Here is a 24777-nt window from a genome sequence, read left to right as displayed (position 1 = left end):
GAATGTTACCATGAGAAGGAACGATTAAAAGTGGAATGGAAGCTTGTGATATAAATTTATTCGGATTATTTTCTATTCCGGTATATTTGTTTGAGAACGGAAGGAATTGAGAAAGCAGTCTTCGGCATACTGTTCTGGTAGTTCAAGCCACGCTTCAATCTCATGTACCAGGTTTAAGCGACTTGAAGTTATTCGAAATCAGAATGACGTCTATGGAGAAGCTTTTAATCAATGACTTGTAACCAGAAATACGGTTATTTAGGGTATAGTCAAATATAAATAACTGGACAACAGTGGTAATAATACCGTTCTATCAAGCTTAATGTATACGGGAAAAACCTATAAAACAAAATTAATTCGTAAAAAAAAAACTATGTCCGTCTAAAGGATTTCAATATATTTTGTTTGTATTCTTAGCTTGATGATGCTTGAAAACGCAAACAAGGTATTCTGGTTTCTCTAGTGGCTCTCTATTTTACCGTAAGTCATAAAATTAAAAATAACAATTAAATTAGATATTTAGGTACAATGTAAGCCGAGTACATGTGCTTCTTTCGATCACAGCTTCTGAAAATCGGTCCAAAGAGGGAATCATTGCGTACAATGATATTCACGTGCTGTTTTATTTTCTCCTATTTCGCGACAGAGTATTCACTCCGAGACGATGAAGTGCTGCTGGAACTGCGTCGAGTGCAAAGAGAACCAGGTGGTCCTGGACGAGTACACCTGCATGGACTGCGAGAGGGGATGGTGGCCCAATGAAAACTTAACTGGTAACAGTACCTGCTTTCTTTCTTAAGTGTCTCACAGCATTGCCATTTCTTTATGCGTGTAGAGCGACGCAGCTCTGTAGCTTTGCGCCATATCTTTGCAAGATGTGGTTACCTTAAAGGGAAGCTACGGAGCTTTTTGGAAAAAATGAGTTAGAAGTGAATTCTAGTGTATTTTTACCCCGTGAACCCGAATACCCAAACCATTTGCTGCGTAAGTATTGTTAAACGGGAGAAAAACGCGAAAGACAGTCGCTGTCCGTGACGTCATCGACGGCTCTTTTGGCTGCCCAAGGCTAGGGAGGCGGGGCTTCAGTCCTATTTTGAAATTGCTCGTATGGCTCTCCGGTGCGTCGCATTGAAATACAATTTTGATATCTGTTAATCTAAAGGCCAAATGAACGCAATTCAAGCGTTTTTTCTCAAATGTAGAAGTGCCCATCTTCCCTTTAAACCTTCGTATCAAATGCCAGAGACGGAATGTGAGCCTATAATTTTTATGTGTCCTATTTCTTCTTCCATGTTTTATGTTTAGTTACGTTAAATCAAAGTGTACAGTCATGGTCAAAGCGCGCTGGAACGACCAAGTCAGAGCCAATAGGCATTTGTGGCCACCCTGAGAGAGGGAAGTTGAACTAGCTCAAGGTGGACATGCGAACTAGAATGCGGCGCCACCGCGACTCGGCTTAGTTTTTCCGTGTTTGGGGTTTACCATCAATGCACGTTCCCTCTGCGCACTTTGCTACAGCTACCCCTCACTCGGCTCTGGCGTGATTGCTTCAGGGAACGTGTAATCGACGCCGAGGGAAGCGTGCTTTACATTATCAGGCTGACTGAGACAGCAGAGGCGCTGCAACTTCCGATTTGTCTGTTTTTTCGTGCAGCTTGACGAAATTTGTGCGTCTCCAAAGGCCGAAAGTTGAACCAAAGCCCTTTGATGTGTTTGCGTGTCTTACGAATAGAGTCAAAGAGGCTGACGCCAGTACACGTGGCCGGTGCCCCGTGGCCGTGCGGCCCTTGGAAGCAAACGACAGTGCAACACTCGCTTGTGGCACCCGTCTCTTGCGTTCGCACAACACTGAGTGTCCGTACTCACAAAAAAAGAAAACAGGGGCAGCGACTTTTAACTTCTAAGTCCCTATAATTATAATTATAGGGACTATAATTATAATTATAGGGACTTCCCTGTAATTATAGGGAATTCCCTATAATGCATGAAATGCATTATAGGGAATTGGTGGGTCACGTGACGTATGTTTTCCCGCTAGATTTAGAGGGGAAACTGAATGGTTGTATAAGTCACGTGACGTCAGGTCACCTAACGTCAATTTCGGCCGCTAAATTTAACAGGGATTCTGAGTTGATATAGGTCACGTGCCGTCAATTTCCCCTAGGTAAATAGGTCAGGTGACGTCAGGTGACGTCACGTGACGCCACTTTCCCCGCTAAATGTAGCGGAAAATGCACGGACGGACGGACGGACGGAGAGACAACATTTTGGGACTGGGGGTAGCGTCAAAAAGCATTCCACGCTTTAATATGCGAAGCGTGAATTTTATCAACGCGCTGAAAGTTGAACAAGCTGGGTCATCTCAACGTCTGCTGTCCAGGGGTGCAGAATGCCGTCAGAACTACTGGCGCTAGCACATACATTAAAAAGAGGTTCCTGCTCGCACCTGCACCTTTGAAATTACTGCACAATACACAGGTGTATTAAAAATCGTGAATTGCTGCGTGAAAAACAATTAATTAGGCTGAATTGTGTGAGACGCGAGCTACTTTGATATTTCCAGTATCTCGGTTGACAATTTACACTTACTTTATTGTCTAGCTGCGTAACGAACTGTTTTGTTTAAAAAACAAAATACGCAAATGTTTTTTTTTTTTTTTTTTTGTCTGGACAGGCTGCGACCGGATCCCTGAAGAGTATATCCGCTGGTCGGACAGCCAGTCGATTGCGGCTATGACCATCGCCTGCCTTGGGTTCCTGGCCACACTGGCAGCCATGGTGATCTTTATCCGCCATAACGACACCCCCGTGGTGAAGTCTTCGACGCGGGAGCTGTCTTACATCATCCTGGTGGGCATGTTCCTCTGCCACGGCACCACGTTCGTGCTCCTGGCCAAGCCCACGGCTCTCACCTGCTTCGTGACCCGCGTCCTGCCGGGCCTCAGCTTCGCCATGATCTACTCGGCCCTGGTCACCAAGACCAACCGCATCGCCCGCATACTCGCGGGCTCCAAGAAGAAAATCATCACCAAGAAGCCGCGCTTCATGAGTGCCACAGCCCAGGTGAGCGGGGTCGTCCTTCTTTTTGGGACTTTCGATCCGCTTGGCCCATTGATCCAGCGTGTTTTTTTTAAATTTAAACTCATTTTATGTTATTTTAATCCCCGATTGTCCACTTCCATGTCTTTCTAATCTACCAAATAAAACTCACTCACGGTACTAGAGCGCCAGCGCAGTTTCGGGCATTATCAGGCCATCAAAATTAGTCATTTGGTTTTGGAGGTCCGTGGAATATTAACTCTGCTTCGAACGTTCTAATGTTCGTAATATATCCTATACTATGCTAAATAAATTTTACGAATAGAAAAATAATGTATTATCATATTTATGTAAACAATATACAATATTATATATTATTACGTACACTATGTAACAGGTTAACCGCAAACAAGCAATCATCGTGCTTTTTTCTTTGTTTGTTTATTTTTTTAGAATTGAGAAGCTCGTATCAAAACTACTTGCGTGATGGTAAATGCTCGTTCGGGGCGCACATCCCAGAGGAAAAAATAATTGATCCCCGTCATTACACTTTAAAAGCCAAAATTCAAAAGTGCGCCGACGTTGTGAGCGTGCTAACAGTATCGCGCAATGTATCTTATACTTTGCGGTGCACAACTCATCTACCGAGACAGTCAAAAAATAATTGAGGTTGATACACGCAGCAGCAGCCCACCAATCTCGTGTCTAAGTGGAACGGTCACTGTTCGCGTGGCCAGACTTACGTAATGCGCAATTTGCACCTAGCTCCTTTTTTTCGGTAACGAAGAAACGACTTAGTTGCTTTTTAAAAAAAGGAACGAGCACAGTATTTTCATTACTTTTTGATAAGTTAACGAGTAGGATATGTAGCTACTTCTATAGTGGAACGCTTACAACACGAGTACCCAGCCTTTTTCTCGCTCGCGCCTGTAAGCTGCATGAAGAGAGAACGCTAGATAGATCATAAAAAGACCACAAATATGTAAAAAGATGCGCCAAAGATCTGTACAGACCATAAAAAAGATGCGCAAAAGTTTTTTTATTCGGTATAGCCAATGGTATTCCTAAATGAACACGTTAAGAAACAAGGAATTATTAACGACGATAAAAATATTGGAAGCTGCTACTGTTCCATAAAAACGACAAATTCGTAGTCACGAGAAAAGCGCGTTACTTCCAAGCCGAAGAGGAGCGCTGCTTTTTGCATCGCAGTAACGAGCAACGTATTTAGTTACCTTTTAGTGATAACAATACCGAATACCGGTATTTTGTTACTTCCCTCGAACAACGTGTACGTGTCTGCGCATGGTCCACGTCTTTCCCTGTGCTCGCAGGTGGTGATCACGTGGCTACTCATCTCTGTCGAAGCGGCCATCATCGGCGCCATGGTGGTGCTCGAGCCACCCGACTACATGTTCGCCTACCCGGCCCTTGACCGGGTCAAGTTGATCTGCAACACCACCACGCTGGGCATCATCGCGCCGCTGGGCTTTGACTTCTTTCTCATCGCCATGTGCACCGTGTACGCGGTCAAGACTCGCAACGTGCCCGAGAACTTCAACGAGGCCAAGTTCATCGGCTTCACCATGTACACCACCCTGGTGATCTGGGCCGCCTTCGTTCCCATCTACTTCGGCAGCAAGCACAAAGTGATCACGCTGTGTCTGTGCATCAGCTTCTCGGCTGAGGTGGCCCTCGTACTCCTCTTCCTGCCGCGCGTGTACATCATCATCTTCCGGCCGGACAAAAACAACAGGAGCGCCTTCACGACGTCCAAGGACGTGCGCTGCCACATCGGCTACATGAACTCGGCCGTCACGGGCCCCGGAGGAAGCAGCGCGGCCGCCGCGGCTGCTGCGGCCACCTCGGCCGTTTCGAGAAACTCGTCCCATTCCACGTCCGAGTTTTCGCTCGAGTCGCCGAGGTAAGACCCGCCGCCACGGTGCGGTCACTTGTTTCCCTGTATTACGCTCCTCTTTATTTTTTTTTAATATAGACCACGATATGTATACAAAAGTCGCCCCACACCCCCCCCCCCCCCTCAAAAAAAAAAAAAAAAAAAAATAAAGAAGAGCGCGAGCATTTACAATGAATGGATGAATGGAATGATCGTGTATTGCTATGTTTGGCTGGCGGTCGCTAAGTAGTTTCGTTCGAGGTTTGCCCGATGTCGTATTCCAGTGGCACCGAAGCGTGACGCCGGGGACGAGCCAACCTTTTGCTGCCAGATGGCATCGAAACCCAACCGAGAGAGGTTGCTGTGTTTACATTTTGCAAAATCATTGAGAATGATTTGGCGGTACGACCGCCCTGTTGTCATTGCCGTCAGAAACATCACGTCTGTACGAAATTAGTCAAGCACGAGTTTGATATTCATACTTCTATAAAATGCGCTTTTTTTTTACCGGCCTTCTACGCAGCGTAGAAAATACTTATTCAATTCAGCACAGTTGTTTGCTTGGGGAGGATTAAATATATATTTTCCTAACTGCGAGTCCCCTCTACAAGAAACACGAATAAAACAAAAGAGACAGCTTTCTTTATTTTCTGCGTCTGTTTGTTCTCTCTTCCCCTTCGTTAACTCAACGTCGGGTAAATCATGTTCAGCCCACTTCAGTATTATCTTGCCTTAAATAAAGAAAATGTTTTTTTTATTCATCTCATTTAAAAGCCTTACCTTTTTCTTTTCGCTCACGAAACAATGAGAAGAAAAAGAACGCCTGTAAGTTGATATAGAACCCTTTCGAAAGTAGACCCGTTCGAATTCCCTGGATCTCCGGCCCTGGTCCAGAAAAGTGTAGGGCGATGTACTCCCGATTGTCTGTCTATACACATATCGGAAGGCGGTTCCCTACACTTCCCTGCACCGGTGCAAGAGGAGCAAATAAAAATGACGAGCGTAGCATTTCCTCTGTTGAAAGCTGTGGAATCCATGCACAATGATGGGCACAAAGGACACCGTCAATGTTGGAACACTAGGAACTATATTATGCCACTTTATTTATAGCTTGCATAGTTCTAGAATCTCCCGTTCTGTGGTGTCGGCTGTTGCGCCATTGTGCAGTGTTTCGAACATTTTAACAATGGACACGTGATTTTTGAAAGGGGTCTAAATGGTATGCGTATTACGCTATTCTGTTTTACGGGTTATGTAACCTTATCCGAACCCGGAAGATATAGTGCTTTTTGTGCTTTGGATTACGTATACGTTTTGTAATACTTTACCCCGGCAGACATAGGTTATGTTTCAGCGGTATCGTTTCTTTTCTATTTTCATTCACGCCTTTCTGCCGCTTGCAACCACAAGGTTTCGCACCATATCGGCTAAAGTGTCAATGCGGGTAAAGCTTCAAATCGGCTGAACAACGCAAGTTGGCTGAAGTTTCCGTGCGACGGGCTCCTTCAATTTGCCTGAAAGATTTCATTCAGCTTTATTTTACGTTTGGCTAGATTGAGCTGAATTCCGCTCAAGCATCTCTATTCAACGTAAGTTTAACCATCTTTTTAGCTGCTCAGTTGAGATGGAACTTCCAGCACATACGTTTTTATTGTATTTAGAAAACCAAAATGCATTTTGCTCTAAGGACATTATTAAAATAACGGATTACCGCCATTGGAAAGATTTTAAAACACTTCATAGTTACAATTACCTATCAGCAATTATTATTTTCTTTGGTGTCGGTAGCACGTTGAAGTGACGTACAGTTACCTAGTTTATGATCCAATAAGAATATTTTCCTTCTTACCGTACGAGTGTGTCAAAAAAGTGATAAGACATAATGCGATGTGATAGTGCGGAGAAAGAAAAAAAAAACTGTGTACACAATCTGGAGATTGGATGGGGCGAATATCAGAATCCGGTGCTGCCAAGAGATTCGAGCATTTTCTGTAGGGTCTCACCCGCTCGGCTGAGGACGGGAAGCAGCACACTTCGAAGGCTCTGTGCACACGACTGAGCACACAGCCCTGTGTTGTGCGCGGTAAGTGTGTAGATATTTTTCTTGTGCGTGCCATCTTCCGCGATGGCAATGTAAACGCGACTTTCTCACACAGTACACGGAATGTGCGGAAAAGAGAACAATTAGAACGAGGCATCGCCGAGCAAAGCCCTGGCGCCAGTTTGCGGCAAAGAGGACAAAAAAACTTGAACTATACCTTTACCCGCGTCGTCAAAAGAAGCAGGTCTGTTTTTGTTTTTTGTTTTGCTTGTTTGTTTGTTGGTTTTTTTTTTTTCGTTTTTCTCCTATGATTTTTTGTCGCTTTTTCTCGCGTTGTTTTCTTCTGGAGAAGCTTGGAGAGCGCTCGTTTCACGAAGCAGAACGCCGCCGTATGTCTAAATACGTGATGTTTTCTCCCGGCCGGGAGTAACACGGAGACTCAATAAGGGTGGCGATGTGGGTTAGTTGGTTCATACTGACGAAAAGGCTAACAGCGCACGGTAAACCGGAACTAAAGGAAGTGCAAACAGGCTCGGTGAATCATGAGAATCAATATGTTGTTTGGAAGGTGGGAGTTGTGTACACGATTCCTCTAACGTGTGGAAAAGCCTACGTTGGTCAGACGGGCAGATGTGTTAATCACAGACTGCGGGAGCATGACTTGTCATTGCGATCAGTGGTGGGAGCTGTAGGGGGGCATCTGTCATTGCATTGTCATTGGTGTGGGTGCAAACCTATCTTCAGTAAGACTGGTATCATTGGCAATGGAAGGGACAGAGTGAATAGAGAAATTTTAGAGGCGAATGCAATTACCAAAGCAGGCGCGAACTGCCTAAAGGCTGAACTCCATGGGACGAATATGCTGCAAAAAAATCGACGAATTTCGCGTGGCGGTTTTTGTTCTGCGCGTGGAGTCAGCGCAGTGGCTGCCACGTCGCGCGCAAAACGAGCGTGCCATCGGGCGGCGTTCGCCAGTTATTTGTAGCATAATTCGCTCCATGGTGTTCAGCCTTTAGCCAAACATCACTGGGCTTGAATAGTAAAGAGATTGGTTTTTTGTTTGGACACGTGGTGAATGTATCATGTGACGTGGGCGGGGTTGCTGTTTTCTTTGTTTTCATGTTATTAAAGTTCAGTTGAGAGTCAGCGCTTTTCCTTTTTGCACTTCCTTTAGTCTCCGTTTACTGTGCGCTGTTTGCCTTTTCGTTAACACGGAGGCACTCGAAGAAAACGTTCGGCTGGCTTTGATGTCCAATCAGTGATGAGACGAGCGCTGCGTCCGCTTTCGCCTGGCAGTCGTTGTATCGACTTCAGTTCCTTGTCGGGGACCGGAAATGGTTAAGTGCCCTCCATCTTACCAACGTTACTGAAACACTAAGTTGGGAAACTCACCCTTTAAACCTGAGCCGCTGGCGCCCATCGAGACCGAGCTAAATACGATAACAGCGCCATCCTTTAGCGACGATTTGAAACATGAAAGTTGATTTATATGGCAACTGCTAGAGTCACTGATTGTTCCCAGAGTACCGAAACTTCCGCGCTCGAGGTGCCGAGATCGCGGCTCAATCTTTTTTCTTCGCTGTGGCCGCCACAAACTTTAAGAAATGGATGTATTTGCGTTAAAAAAAAAAGCTTTTTTGGTGGAAACTTGTTTTGAAAATTAATACAGAATGACAGGCGCGTGTTGTTTTCTAATATCCTTATTTTACAAGGTTTCGTGGCACAATTGATTTTGTTTTATGCAACCATGTCTCAACGGTGATTTGAGGTAGCGCGTCCCAACCTGGGCGCGTCCTAACTTCAGTAGTATTTAGTGGCGCGTCCGCTTGGGAGACGGGGGTGTAACCCCGTCCACCGCATATGTTTCGGCGCCAAAATGGCCGTTTAGAGCCAAAATAGAACAGGAACAGTGGACGCTATCGAATGCGATACTCCCAAACCAATACAAAGCCATGCAGATCCCCGAGTGGCCGCTGCGGGAGAAAGGGCGGCGTTGCGATCGCCATGAGCTCGGTTCTCGAATACGCATCGGTGTCACGTTTTCAGAGCAGGCTCTATGGAAGTTTCCCAACTGAGTTGTTCTAGTAACGTTGCATCTTTCACATTCCACGTTAAAATAAACTAAAGCAATATCGTTGCGGAGATTTTCTGGCCTCCATCTTTATTCGGAAGTGTGCGGCGTGTCAAAATGCAGAAACATCGCTTGGAAGGATTTTTAAATGAAAATTTACATCAATTCACCGTCCAAGAAATGAGTCCGGTAGATAATGCTTAAATCGAGAGGTAAGTGTTTCTAGTACTTTTAAGAATCTTGCTTTCATTGGGTTTTTTTTTGTTTTTGTTTATGGGAATTTTTCGATTTGGTTAACATATATCAAGTCGCTTGCACATCCTCTGGCGCCACATTACCTTGAATTTGACCCCGTGTACCGGCATTTTTAGAGAAGAATCAATTATGGCATTTCCTAAAATCCGTAAGTTCAGGTTTTTCTACAAATCAGGTAGAGTGATGTCTCGTTAATATAGACACCTCGCTTCCACCAAAAGATCGTTCATAATGTGTGTTGTTCATAATAACGAGACAAAAATTCACGTATTTTCCAAGTTCGTCCCCGAAAATGGTGTCCACATAACGGTGTATTATATTAACGGGGTCCATATTAACGAAACATTACTGTATACACATTAAGCGTGAAAACGTTCAGATTCCTCAGCTTTCTGGTTTCTTTCACCAGGGCTTGCTCTTTCAGATGTAACCGGTGTGTTTCCTATCGCAACACACAAAAAATTAAAAAAATCGCTATTTGTCAAAAATAAAAATCCTTACTTCACTTCACAACACGGCTTTTATCCTGAACCGCAGAGAAGTGTTTTGAGACGTTTTGTATTTTGTCCCCTTTTTCGTCCTCCGCCGTCTCCGGTTTTTCAAAAATGTGTAGCACTGAGAAGTGTTGCAGAAAAAACACATACACACACTTTTGGTTGAGAAACTTACAGTAAACTCCCGTTTCCTACCAAACATCTTCAAATTGGTGACTTACTCACAAATATACACAATAAAAATGTATAGTATTTTTTTTTAACCACGGAATATTTTGTCCCGCAGCTAAGATTTGCCTTATATAAGCATCGTTAACTCGTCGGGGAATGCGTGCGTCTGTGTTGCGTCGTGCTCCGTGGCAGCGTAGGGGGCGCCTAAAAGATCGGTTCTGAAGCATGAAGAACGGTGCGAGCCTGCGAACAGTTTCTTTTTCGTTTTCTTGTTTTCGTTTTGAATACTTTTGCGCTTTCGTTTAAGTATATAATTATTTTCGTTTCCAAATGGCTGCTTGGAGCTCTGAGACGTGCGCTCGCGACAACCGCACGCAGGACCGACCGACTTCAGACGAAGCCAGTCGGGTACGTTCTTTTTCGCTGATTTCGTTTCTGAAACTAATGACCTGTGTCTTACTCCTAATGTTCTGTCCTTGTTTTCTTGTTTCTTTTTTGCCGTGTTTTATTTTGTTTTTGTTTGTCTATACGCTAGTTTACCTCTTTTTTTTAATGTTTCAACCGTTGCGCAAAATGGAACTCCTGAGTCGATTTGGGAGAAGCGAGTGCTTCTTCAAGTGACAGTCTTATTCGACGAACTAGCACTAATTACTGGTATGTTTCAATCGCCGTTATCCTCTCTGTGTTCTAAAATGCTGCCCGCAGATATATCTAAATCTGAATTCGGTGGAATAGTCTTTTTATGTTCATAACTCGACGAGGCAGCAGTGTTTAATTTATTACGGCAAAGTGGCACCACGAAATCTTATGGTGAATCCTAATAATATAGAGCCCGAAAAATAAGCCAAGTTCACTAATATACGTCCAAATTTGTAAGTTACAAGAAAAGCTTATATCGAAATAAAAAAAGAAATGAAAAAAAAAAGAAACACGAATATTAATTTTTTTAAAGTTTATTATTACATACATTGAGCACTGCGAGTACAAATATAGAGCGGACAACCTTAGACCTTAATGTTTGCAGTCATTTTTATAGGATATCTTTATGTGTGATAGCATACTATAAACACAATAGTAATACACTTCAATCAAATTATCATAATAGGTAATATATATGCTTGTAAGTTTTGGCAGCAATATGTTGTAGCTTGGAGCAACGAACAGAGACCCCTAAAACAATATTCTACAGATAAAGTTTACAGAAAACAGGATAATAAACATTTGCCAAGCAACCGAAACACTATTTTATGCTAAGGAACCACCTTCTATGCCATAGATATATCTAAGAATGTCCCCGAAAATAGCGAAACCCTTGCCGAACTGCAAGTTCTTCCTAGTCGATGCGAGAAGTCCCTTAGAGTCTTTACTTTACTTAGTAAAACATATAAAATAGCGCAACAGAAAACAAGGACAAGAAGTAAACAGGACAGGCAACTGTCCTGTTTACTTCGTGTCCTTGTTTTCTGTGGCGCTATTTTATATGTTTTACTAAGATGAACCAACTAGCCCAACAACGTACCTTACTTTACTTGTAAACCGAAACCAGAAACGTTTGCAGTACAAATGGGAATCAACACGCGATTCCTGTCATATCTGTAAATATATCTACATAATATTTATTAAATTTAAGTAAGTTTATGTTATAAAAAGTTTATGAATCTTGCGGAAATATTGGGCATCCTGCAAACAAAATGTGAAATAAAAAATTTAACAGTTGAGTCCACTCATAAAAAAAGTTAACTCTTTCCCTATGTGTAACCATCAGTGGCTGCACCCATCGTATTAGAAATGGCTGGGGTACACAATCGCTGTTTTAGTAAAACGTCACTTTTGCAACCGAATGATTTATTTCTGGTGACGCGAGTTGAAAATATAGTGTCACCAAAGAAGAGACAAAAATTTACGAAGCTTCCTGGCAGTGAACAGATGACTGGAAAACAGGGGCGACAAAATTGATTGAAGTTACCACTAGGACTGTCACGAACCTGCCGTGGTTCGAATTGGACCAGGTTCGACTTTTTCGAACCTCTTTGACAAAAGATCAATTCTTTCGTACGCATGATCGAATATTTAAAACGTGTTGACTCCACCGGGCGAAGAAAAAGTGCGATATTTGTTGGGGATATTGTGTCAGTGATTCGCAGTATTAAACTAACGAAACGATTAAAAAGTACACTTGTCTGCTGTAATATAACTGCAGACATTCATAATTTTATTGTAAAATTTTACAAAACATACCTAATAACCCTATTGAAAATTCCATCAAGATACATAATTTGGGACACTGACTGCCAGTCAGCAGCCTTGATGGAACGTGATGGACCATCAGACGTCATCTGATGGTCCATCAGATGAAGTCTGACTGCCACTGCCAAGGGAATTTCATCAACAAGGGCAGAATTTATATGAGTAAAGCTATACGCACTCATGAATATCGCCAAATGCCTCGATAAAACATAATGTTCGAGAAAAAAAAAGAAAAAAAAAAAAAGCAGGACTACCGCGGATCGAACCCGCGACCACTTGCGGACTCCCTAACCCCTATGCTACGCCACTGATTAGAAAACTTGATTTCACCATACGTTTTATACGAGATGCTTCGGTTGCAAATGCAGTTAAGACCTCAGCATGTTATGCAAAGCACTCGTACATCACTCGCCGTACTTCAGTTCTACTCACCTGCCATGTAGAGTACTTTCGCGCCGTAGAGCGATCCTTTTGTTCGCGCGTCTCCGGCCCAGTAGACCCGGTGCACCTTGTCGTCTTCAACTACACCGCTAAAGTCCCTTACATTGTCGGAACTCACAACCAGAGGTCGGCATTTTAGGTCGCCCTCACTCACCCTCACCCTCACAGCCACACTGACCCAAGCCCCTCACTCACCCTCACCCTCACAGCTACACTCACCTTCAGCCCCTCACTCACCCTCACCCTCACAGTCACACTCACCTTCAACCCCTCACTCACCCTCACCCTCACAGTCACACTCACCTTCAGCCCTTCACTCACCCTCACTGAACCCCACGGCCCTCACGCACTCACCGCCCTCACGCCCCTCACTCACTCATGGCCCTCACGCCACTCACCGCCCTCACGCCACTCACCGCCCTCACGCCCCTCACCGCCCTTGCGGCCCTCACGCCCCTCAGGCACTCATGGCCCTCACCGCCCTCACGGCCCTCACGGCCCTCATAGCCCTCACCGCCCTCACGGCCCTCACCGCCCTCACGGCCCTCAGAGCCCTCATGGCCCTCACCGCCCTCACAGCCCTCACGGCCCTCACTCACCCTCACACTCATGAATTTTCCTGGTTCAGAAACTCACTCACCCTCACCTCACCTGTGAAGATGAGGGTGAGTGAGGGTGAGTGAGGGCCCTCATGAGTGAGGTTTGCCGAGGTATGCTCACAACAGGCTGGGTCTTGTAGAGTAGAAATTCTATACCAAAACATAAAACACTGTAGAGCCCGGGCAGGATCGACAGGTTGGAGCAAGCGGGCAAACAAAACGAGTCGAGAGCGATCGTTCATGAAAGCTCGGCGAAGCCTCTATGGGAGAAGCGAAGTTGGCGAAGTGGCGTTTTCGGCGTTTCGGCGGGCTTCTGATCAAGGTTGTCGGTCGGCTGCGTGTCATATCTCTAACATCAGCGGTTTTATGGGCTCACGTCCCGAAATCGTTTTCTTGTGCATAGATTATCTTTCGTATTCATAGATTTGACGAAATAGAGGTATCCGAACGAACTTTACGTCCTTTGACCGTGCGTCTGTCTGCACGTCAAAGCTTTTTGACGTATAGTCAGAGCCAATCGATGTACAATCAGAATCACCACCAAGACATCTTGATGGAATTTCGCGGCGGCCGACTGCCACCAGGCAACTATCAGAAAGCCGACAAGTGGAGTCTGACTGGAGTTTGACTGTCGGTCAGAGTAACTTTTTGGCCAATCAGACATGTTTGACGTACAGTCAGGCACAGTCAGCGGTCCACTAGAAAACATTGACTGCCAAACAGGGTTACATTGATGGATTTTTCCTTCGGGAACCTATGTGTTTCCCAAAATTCCACATTTTTGTTTAGAATTTGCGAAACGCTGTTTACAAATCAAGCTTTGCTAAAATTTAGAAGTTTCATTAAACCAGTTCATAAATCGAACTTTGCTAGAAGTTCCAGAGTTTGTTAAACGAGTAGAATCTCAAGGTTCGACTAAGTTTCGCGACATTCCTAGTTCCCACGCATAACAATATCGGTTTGCCCTGTCGATAAGAGTCAGAACGCGAAGCTCCCCGGACTACCCCCGGAGATCAACACGATTTGGGCAAGACATTCAGAAGCGCGCGCCTGTGTGGACATTGGGAAATTGGGCGGTCAGCCCTCGGGTCGAGCGAATTCAAAGAACCTGCTTTCGAGGTTGCCCCGGCGTTGCTTCGGGATCGATATTTCCTCAGTTCTCGTTCGACCACTTTCGTTTCTGTTGCGACACAGCGGCTTTTCAAAATGTCAACTCGTGAAACGTTCAAAACCGCCGTAGGGCATCCGTTTTCAGAATTTGTTTTTTTGCTTGGGTGGAATATATGTTAATAGTTATAGTAACGGCTTTCTAGGGCTAGGTCGATAAAGCGGCTCAATAATTCTTCGATTGAGTATTGTTAAAAGTCTTTTCCGTCAAGCTGATTAAACGGTGTCGGGCCCGTTTCTTTAGAGATGGGAATGAAAGCCCGTTCATAAATCGCTGACATTTTGGGACGAGTTTACTTTTTACGTTTCAGTGACTCAAAGGAAACTCGTTATAGATTTCGTCGCGTAAGGCATGATTACATTTAAGTTACATTCATGCATTGTTAAGTATAAGGTTAGACAGGGATGATCCTGACATAAAATAAATCTCAACAGAAATAAATTACGTCTTGCCTATTAATGAAAGTACCACTCATTGAATGAACATGAACACAAAAAGGCGTAACATGAGGAAGGCATTTTTTAAAGAAAAGTATAATTATTATCGTTGACCACTCAAGAAATGCATGGCGTGGTTTTGTATGTTCACGCTCCTTGCTTTGTGCTCCTTTTGCCATTTTAGAACCAAAGGTAACCCATTCCAGTTTCCATTTCGAAAATGCGATCTTTTGTTCGTCCAAGAAATATCGTTTTTTGAATCACGCAGCTATAAGGAAGCTTCATGTTGTGGCGAAGAAAATTGTCACAGGGCATCTGCATCCCATTTACCGATTGACAGCGGCAGCAACGGAGCGGGTAGGAAGGGAACTAGTTGCGAAAGGGATTGGGAGCAGTGCGTGCGAGAAAGTCTGGCGTCTTTATTAGCGACTTCTTTGCCCGTAGGCTTCGACATCGTTGCTGTGACGGCGCGTTTCGGAGCCTTAGAATTCCAGATGAGAAGGCACGCATACAAACACGACATTCTAGGATCTAAGCTAGAGCTTGCTTTTTGTGAGCACAAAGGCTCTCTAAGTATGGGTAAAATCATATTTTCCTCCGTTGTATACGTTGATTTCCGCAATATCATTATGCAAACGCCCGCTTGCAAGAAAAACACACGGAAAGTGGCAGTGCGTTTTCGTTGGTTCTCTGTTTTGCGTACATTGGCACCAAACGCTTTGGCACACTGGAGGCATTCGTAACACCCCCCCCCCCCCCTTCTCTTTCCATTCAAGTTCCCTTGAGGCGGCAAACATCCCAACAATAAGTTGTATAACTCGGTACGTTTACATGACTGCGACTCTACCGCATCGCGTAGACCGAAGCCACCAGCCAGTTCTGTTGCGACACCGATGCCGATATGCATTGTGGGAACTGAAGTCTTTCTGCACGCGCTACAGCCCCGCTTCGGGTCTGCGCGATCAGCTCACCAGAAGACTCGAGCGGCTTCGAGCTCTGGCCACCTGCCTCCTGTAAACTACAATTATGGCGGCGTCAGGCATCCATGGAGCGCTTAGTGAGATGTGTCTATTTTTAGTGGAAAGCGAGCACGCGCACGAAGTTCCTCTGCTTCTTCCTATTCCACCCGATCACAGTCGCCATATCTCAAATCAATGCACTACGGTCACAATCATGTATCCGCGGCTACTGACAGCTTAAGAGACCCGGGGCCTTGCCGGTTCCGTAAATATTTTTATCACTCCACAGCCAATAAGACTACGGGACTTGTTGATAAGGACGACAAGGAACAACCACGAAGCAAAAAGTGTGACCATAATGTTGATCGTCCTGCATTTCTTAAAGAGATTGTCTCGTAAAATGTGTTTCAGAAAACAATTAAATTATAAGTTGTCATTGCTTTTAGAAATATCGTCCGCAGGATATCCCCATTTTTGTTCTCCGTCGCCTGACTAATTCAGTTTTAAACAGAGCTCAACTGCTCAGATAGCACCTGCTAAACGCACAACATTTTCGTTGGCAAGAGCGGAAGCTCTGACGTAACAGGAGCGGAAAGAGCAACCTCAGCTTTTGACTGCTGTCTTATTAAGATAACTTCGTTCGACAAAATACAAGGCTTACGGTAGTCAGGGAAGCTCAATTTTTTTACGATGATCGTTTAAACCACCGTCGACCGTGTTGAAAAAAAAAAAACGGAAATGAGTCATCGTACGAAAGTCTGACGCTATCATGCCTGATGCAACGTCACGAAAGGACCAGCGATGCATTCTTGCGAAATTTGGCGTAAAGTTTCGTATTGATTTTTATAATTGAATCAACGAATATTGGGGCGTCTTTTAATGAAAGCCGCCCCAATATCACATATGACTATATCTAGGACCTCTCTACGTGATGAGTGCCAAAAGCTCAGTAACTTCCGGATACCACCGAACAATATCTTTAAGCACGGACTATATGCATTTTTAACCAGTGGCAGCGCAGAATTTGTACCTGAATTGAGAGGGTGTGTGTTTCCGCTTACGGTGGTTATTGGGTATTTATACTCTGCAGTCTTAGGCTGTCAGGTCCAAGAGGCGAAGAAATTACAAGACAGATCGGGATATAGGAGTAGATGTTGATTTACGAAATGCTAACAGGTGCATTTGTGACACCAACGCCTGCTGAATGTGTTATTTGCCTCTTGATGTATCCAGTGTGAGCCACTTTAGTTCTTCGATTTGAACTAAACTTCGTAAGTTTCGAACATACGGAACTTTTCCAATATATTTAGTCTTCAGAGAGACTCAAATCGGGCGTGAATTTTCTGTTCACTGCTTTTTAATGTGGCGCGAGGTTTACAGAGGTACAAACACAAGTGACGCGACTACTTGTTGCTATTTTAGCTTCGACACGTATTTCCTGTCAATTTTTTTTTATTCGAAATTGACTTACGAGTCTAGTAACCAGAAAAGTAGAGCGAAGGACCTTCGTGCACGTCCTGATGACGTTACGATCGCAACTTTTTGCTCTGATATATACATTGAAAATGACATTCCCTTCATTGCTGAAACAACAGTGACCTAGCCAAGTTTATTTAAATGTTGCTGGATCAACATAAAATGTAATATTCAAGAAAGCAATGGAAACATTGCGTTGAATAGACATTTAGGCGATGTTTATGCCTTTTTTATCATTTATTCGTGCCGCGTTATAACGTCGTCACATGGGTTTGCGCAGTACAAACACGCCAAGAGAAACACGCAGAATATTCATGATTCGTGATCTATGTTCATCTGTACTTCACACCTCCAGCCTGTTTGTTTGCAAAATGCAAGCGTGCCACCAGGCTACTTAGGGAAACTCAAGTTCGCAAAGTCGGAAAGGCATAATTTCTTGCATTTTTGGTTGAGACAAGGTTAAGCCAACAACCGGTAGCGTAGCTCAAACACTTGCAAGACCTGGTTCGTAATATTGACCTTCTCCCTCCAGTTCTCGAACCAAGCTCATCCAGCGTGTGCGTCCTTTGTGTTCAAAAGACAAAAAAAAAAGAAAAATAGAGCGGGGAAGAATCAATTTTGCTGTATCGCTGGCTCCGTTATTACGAGGAGACGCACCGAAATTGGCAGGTTTACAGACTAGTCCGCTACGACGCTAGGCAACCGTATACCTCCCGAATACGGATGTGTTTCCTCGTGACTCACTTTCTTCACTCCGTTTAGTCCCAAAGTTACTTGAGACGGCAAAACAATACCAGAGTGCCAAAGAAAGAAAGGTTATACAGGGTTTATTGGATCCGTGCATATTGCTTCTGTGTTTCGTCGCTTGAAAGGCGTACCTAGAAAGGTCAAAGCAACCAAGAGAAAATGCTTAACTTCGTCGCACACTGGCGCAAGAAGCCAAGTTTGTGTATTTCGCGAGGGAGTGCTGTTGATGCAAACTTTCGATATTTCCCATGCGCTCCACGTACCGACGCGCTATTTCGAATAACGTAAAAATAATAAATAGCAGTAATATAAAAATAAATAATAACAACAAAATAAACGCGGTGCAATGATGAAAGCGTTGGAACAAATTTATTCCTTACTCCCGTACACACCTTGGCTACAAGTAAAAACCAAAGTGCAGTACATTTCAAATATGTTAAGGCAATATCGTGGGCACGAATGTTTTTGCTCCGAATTCAGTTTTCAAAATTTTGTACGAATGCTGCGTATATGACTGGTTAGGAAGCGGCAGCCTGTAGTAGCTAGAGTTCTTCGTGCGTGCGCGGGCCGCATTTCGGACTTCTGCCAATGGCGAATGCGTTCACCGCTCTGAAGCAAAAACACAACCCTCGTTCACAGACTGAAAATGGCGCCAGTCAGATGTCTTTTCTGGGAACTGTGTACAGGTGAAAGAAATTACCTACATCGTATGGGCACTAAGGCGTGTACAAATGAAACAGTTTTGAACTAGACGCTCGCGCAAACAGGCAGCGTTGTTTCGACGTGCTTGCTGCTCTCATGAAATCGACAATAGAATACGTCAAATTAAAAAAAAAAAGAAGGTATGTCTGTCCTATCCTGTGTGCGCCAAGAGAAACAGCACATTTATGACTAAACATTAAAGGAATTAAGAGTTCACGATTCACAGTCACTTCTTGTAGAGTAGTGGTAGCAATTTATTGCTTAGACAGACAAGAATACAGGAGCGCAGCCTGTCTCCCAGGAGGGGTCATCTTCGTCTTCCTGTTTTGGAGGAAAAGGAGGGGTCATAACAGAGTAAAGGAAGAAAGATAAGTAGAACCTAACTTTTTTTGTGGGGACAAAACACCTACGTTCATTTTCCTTTTATACAGTCCCGTCGTCCATCTTGTCACGATTTGTAATTTATAATAAGCTAGTTCACTACTCCCTTCGTTGTGAAGCTTCCCTTTCCAACCAAATCGGTTCACTATTTGTGCAAACCTTTATTTCCGCGGACCTACTGAACCGCGACATCTTGACAAAGCGACTGTTTGCAGCGTCGCACTTTAAAATAAACAGCGCACCGATCTCCGCACCCCTCTCGCGCGGCCATTGTTTCGGCGCGTCGTCTCCCGTCGCCCGAGATTTCCCGGGAGCATTCCAGAAGACAGGCTTACAGAAGCCGGGGAAGAGACGGAAGAGTACGTAGGAGGGGGCGGGAAAAGGGGAGAAGGGAAGAGGGGGGTGAGGGAGAGATAGGACCCGAGAGAAAGCGGGGTCACGGTGGCGGGATCGCGCAGCATCGACTCCGCACTCGGCTAATGGTCCATGACAGGACTCGTCCTCTTTTGGGGGAAAAAGTTCCGCATAATTAATGAGCTTCTCCCGTCCGCCTGCACAGACAAACGCACGCGGGCGGTGCTGTGTCCCTCTCCAATCACCGGGAACCGCGCCGTGCTCTCGGCGGTGGCGCGGCACAACGCTCTATCGGAATGACACCGTAATGTGAGGATGACGCGAGATGCGGCAGCAGGAGGCGACGACGCAGGGTAGCCGCCTTAATAAGCGTACGGCGGCAGACGCCCGTTTTAGAACAAGGGGATCGATGTAACAACGAAATCGGGGGGTCGCGATAACAGAGTATAGCGGATCACACCCGCATCGCCTCTAAACCCACGATTGAAAACGCAAGGCAGTCCTTCAGAATCACTTCTGTGTCAATAACACCCGTAGTGTTACAACACGACGGCGTCCACAATCTGCCGGAGCGAAAACGAACGTCGCTTTTACCAAACGCACAAATCACTGCAAGGGAAATGCCAGTAAAACGCCCTATAACAATTCCAAAACGGGAAGTCTATTACTCAAGAAAATATAGTTATTTTTGCGTGATTATTGCCCATAGGGCGTGAGTCTGAATCAAACCACGTATTTCGGCCTTTGTATTTTATTTGTTTCTTTGTTAATCCCTCAAAAGCCAGATGTCTTCAGATATAGCCACAGACTAAAAAGATAAAGCAGTAGCGCAGCGAATTACTGTATAGAGGCTAGTTACCAGCTATGTTCATTACTGCGGATAGCCAAGACAAAAAATAGTCCTTTTCTCGCTATCGCTCAATCTAAGGTCTGATATACGCCACTACCGCGTACCTTTTCAAATAAACACGTGCTGTGTCTGCATTTGAATCCTTCCAACAATAGTTGTCCCGATTGTGCGAAGAAAAATGGTTATGGCACTTTTTCGCAATTCGAATTCGAGAACGTATTTGTTACATTCGGCACTGTAAACGCCAGGGTGTTGGGACCTGCAGGAAATCTTGCATTAGACCGATCTCAGCAAGTGTTCGGCGTATCCGTGACGCCTCAATAGCTTTAGTTCAAAGGAGGCGGGCGGTTTTTCTTCAGACGCCTCGTGCCGTGTCATGCTGTGAATGTGCAGTGCTTCAGCGAGTTTGTCCCACGTGCAAAATGATTAAAGTTCCCTCGGTGCATTTTGCGACCGCGGCGGCGTAACAAATCTGGGTGGTGATACCGGTCTATTGCGTACGCTTTCCTTGCCCGATAACGTTCTCCTTCTTGGTTTCTGGGCGCAGGAACCACTCCGGAGACACGGTTCTCAAGCCCCCGCCGACGCGCAGCAAAAGCCTGAACCTGCTGGAGCGCTTCCGTGCGAGCAAGCAAGACCGCATCGCGGCCAGCGTGGCGCAGCACATCCGCGCCGTTCGAGCCGCGGAGGCCCTGGACCGACGCACGAGGCTTCGCCACTCGGCCGAGCCCCTCTTCGGCCCCAACAAGATCCCAGCCACACGGACCTCCTCGGACTCGCCGCCGGGCGCCCAAGAGCGCAAGCGCCTCGTCGGGATGCTGCAGCACGCGTACGGGGCCGACGGCCAGCGGCTCCCGCAGACCGCGGGCGCCGTGGGCCCCCGGCAGGAGGCGTCCTGCCAGACCACGGACGACCTGGTGGAGATGTGGCTGCCCTGCCTCCGGAGACGCATCGTCCGCTCGGAGACACTCATGTCCACCCTAACCCCCGAAGAAGACGAGGACCCCGGAGGCGCCCTGGCGCCGGGCCTCCGGCACCGCAAGCTGTGCCGGCACGTGCCGGCAGCCGTGGGCGCCGACGATGACGTCTCGGACGTTGTGTTTCGTGGTGGTTCTTCGCAGGGCGCTCTGCCGCCGCCGCTGCGCTACGGCAGGCCGGGCTCGGAACGGTCGGCGTTCAAGAGCGACGAGTCGCTCATCGAGGGCGCCTCTTCTATCGTGGAGGAAAGCGCCAGCAGCGGCAGCGAGGACGCCGCCGTCTACAAGAACATCATCATCAGCCTGGGCAGTCCGGACACGGTGCGCGTTCGACAGACTCCCGCGTCTCCCGTGATGGTTCCGAGGGACGTGCGCGATGACACCCTGCCGGCTCCTGTGACGCCGTCACCCTGGGCCGAGGTGTCGGCTCAACTTCTGCTCAGGTCGTACAACGGTAACAATGCTCAAGGCGCCGCGGCGCCGCCAACGTTCTGGCCCGGCCCTTCTGGGCGTTCAGACCAGGAACCTTTCGGCAAGTGAACAGGGAGCTCTGTTTGCCCTGTTTGCACTCTTTCTAGCTGGTTTTCACGCGCGAGGTGAGGTATGGCCAAATGAGTTTCCATGAATCGGCTGCCGGCAGCCAGATCACCATGGTAAGGCTCCCTGTCGTCGTACTGACCGACAACATACTGTCTTTTGACAAGAGGTTATCGAAGAAATGCCAAGTCACCAACTGCTCGCATACCGGCCGCCGACGATTCAAGTGGATATGACATGCAAGAGAATCCGGCGTTTTGACGTGAAGGCTTCGACCACGCTGCTTGGATGTTAGGACGACATGTTTCTACGGACGCAAAAGAGACTCCGTATTGTCTTCCTGTCGTCCAAAGTTATCAATCGGAGCCGTATGGTCCCCCAGTCTTGCTGCGAAGCCTGTTTGTGTGAACCCGGCGGAGTATTGTTTTCTTCTAGTCACCCTTCACCTCGGAGCTGCTTCTCCATCGTGTTCGGTCTAAAAAAATACAGCTACGGCTTTAGTTCTATAACGTTGCTGTGAATGAAGGATGACGCCCTCGTAGAAGAGACGCAGGCAGCACATGCGCCAAAGAAGCTTTTCTGAAATCCTCGCATGCTTGAAGTGTGCCCGTAGTTTCCTAGTGCATAGAAACGATTACCCTGTTCGCACTGGCCAACTGAAGGTACCTGTAATATCTGCACTCAACAATGAGCAAATGAGATTGCTCTTCATTCACACGTAGCATGAGCACGTGACTCAAAATCGCTAGGTGATTCGCCGATTGAAGAGGTACCTTAGACCTGCCTTTATGAATAGGGTGAAAAGAAAAAAAATATTGAGGGAGTTTTTTTAACTCTCCATCAACACTCGACATGCACAGACTTGCAAAAAAAGAATTATTTGTTTTTACTTTTTTTTGTAGCATGAATGACGTTTGTAGGAGAGGTGCGGGGGAAGTTTGGAAATATTTTGTGAAAATATTCGTGATGGAGGGAACCAAATCAATCAACACCCGCCCAACATTGGAGGGAACACAGGTATGCCATGCCGTTGTTTTTCTTTATTATTAAAAAAAAATTAGATATATATATATATATATATTTTTTTTTGCGCGAGGATTTGTTTTATTTTATTCGTGAGACGTTCGTGCAGTTCCGCGAAAGAGGGATGTCGATGAGGAAATCTTTTTATTCTGGTTTTTAATCAATTTCGGCTGACTGGTTCCGTCGGCCCCTGGTGAGAATTCCGTGGAACTTCGGCGAAGACGAAGATTTACTTTTTCCTCTCGCGGTTCTAAGATTTTAATCGCAAACTCCCGGGGCCTTTATTAAACGCTTGTGCGCGCTGCTCTTCCTAATAATTTTCTTAACGTCGCCTCTGATGATCCTTTTATTTTATTTTAGTAATGCAATACACAACGTTTCGTTCGTTCAGCTCTCAACTTCTAGATTTACCGTCCAATCTAGAATATTTTAATCTTCCGAACCAGTAATCAAAACCTGAGCTTTCTCGTTCCACTTCCGGATTGATGAAATGGCCGTTTAACTCGAGGGTGTCACTAGATCATGCACCAAATCGACTTCCTTGCGTCAGCTCTCTCCGATGCCTCTACTTTGTGTTTCATTTCCGTGACAACTTTTCTCAAATACCTTCACAACCAAACGTTCCTCGGTAGACGCACCTCTCAAAGCAAGTGTAAAAGATGTAACAAAGTGAAGGAATTTTTTTTCTTGCTCCTAAAGATATAAAATAAATCAATTTCATAAATAGAACAGACGAATGTTTAAATTATATATCTTTTTATGGTGTGGTTGTCACTGCGTGGTTTGGTGTAGATGTTTTGTAGCTGCATAAACATATATTTATACCACATGTATAATACATTTAGCACCTGAACATACACAGATACGAGTCTGCAAAGATTTTATTATAATCGTTGTATGTTCCTCGGGGAAAAAGGAACATGTGTGAGTAGACGCGTTCTTCGTGGTCCTTTTCCGGTGCTCAAGTCGAATTCCAAGTCGGACGTTTCACTACGGACGTGACGTTCGGCAAAGAACTCGAAGCATTACCTGATAATGTCGTGTTTTCCTTGGAACCAGTTTCCTCGCACCTGCAGTGATGCCGCACTCTGAAAAGCTCCACGCCACACATGTCCTCCGACACTGTTACGGTTGAGACACTCGTTGCAGTTGGACACGTTGGCTCCCAACCACGTTGCGCAAGGCGCGCCTCAAGTTGTGCTTGTGTTTCTGTCCCTCTCGTAATTTACTGCGCACAAATGTCTCTGTCGTATTGGGCGTTTTCTTAATGCGAGCGCTTGTTGTTCACCGGCTGTTGGCGAACAGCTGGGTTTTCGAAGGATCGGCGAACTCAATCCTGCACCTATTCCTCTAACGGGAAAAGTAAAAGAAAATCCGGCACTCTCAGTTAACGTCTGCGTCTAACGTTTTGTGTGACTGTGCTCGGGAGATGTGTTACATTCTGCGCTCAAGCTTAAAACTAGTCGCGTTTCGCATTTATGGAGTGTCAAGAACTCCGACACAAACACGTTGCCGAAGTTCGCCTCAACTATTGTCCCTGACAGCATCAGAGGCGCCGGGCGTGGTGCGTTCCAGACATTTTGTTATCCTATCTCGGCCAATAAGGTCACAACGTTCGCCGATGAGGACGGAGATAAATGAATAACAAAGTGAGCATAACACGGCACGCCTCGCGTTTCTTAAACTTTCTGTAACAATACCAGTGTCAAAGCGTTGCCGTTTAGCCGCTGTACCACGTTGCGGCTTTCTCATTTACGTCCGGTTTTTACCGCGTCTAATGTGTGAAAGATATTCAAATCTATGCTATGTGCGAATTGTTGTACATACCTTTGTAAATAGTGACGAAAAGAGAGTATGAAAATACCCGCATAGACTGAGTAGGTAAGAATTCGTAAACCTGTGAACCTGTTT

The 24777-nt window shown here is 45.6% G+C and overlaps 1 protein-coding gene across 2 annotated transcripts in view; it reads left to right on the top strand.

The window, feature by feature from the left end:
- LOC120845191 (metabotropic glutamate receptor 5) overlaps window positions 1-22863 on the top strand; it is a 460349-nt gene extending 437486 nt beyond the window's left edge. The window contains exons 10-13 of one of the 2 annotated variants that reach the window (XM_040503389.2): window positions 647-773; window positions 2675-3063; window positions 4374-4963; window positions 20877-22863. In XM_040503389.2, the coding sequence (XP_040359323.1) occupies window positions 647-773; window positions 2675-3063; window positions 4374-4963; window positions 20877-21846 (2076 nt within the window). In that variant the 3' untranslated portion in view covers window positions 21847-22863. Of the gene's footprint in view, window positions 1-646; window positions 774-2674; window positions 3064-4373; window positions 5108-20876 lie in introns of those variants that run through there. The other variant, XM_040503390.2, reaches the window with a different exon arrangement.
- Window positions 22864-24777: the final 1914 nt, after the last annotated feature.

This window comes from Ixodes scapularis, unplaced genomic scaffold (genome assembly GCF_016920785.2).
Source record: "Ixodes scapularis isolate PalLabHiFi unplaced genomic scaffold, ASM1692078v2 PGA_scaffold2__306_contigs__length_199485367, whole genome shotgun sequence".
Classification (NCBI taxonomy): domain Eukaryota; kingdom Metazoa; phylum Arthropoda; class Arachnida; order Ixodida; family Ixodidae; genus Ixodes; species Ixodes scapularis.
This window is presented reverse-complemented; position numbering and strand designations above follow the sequence as displayed.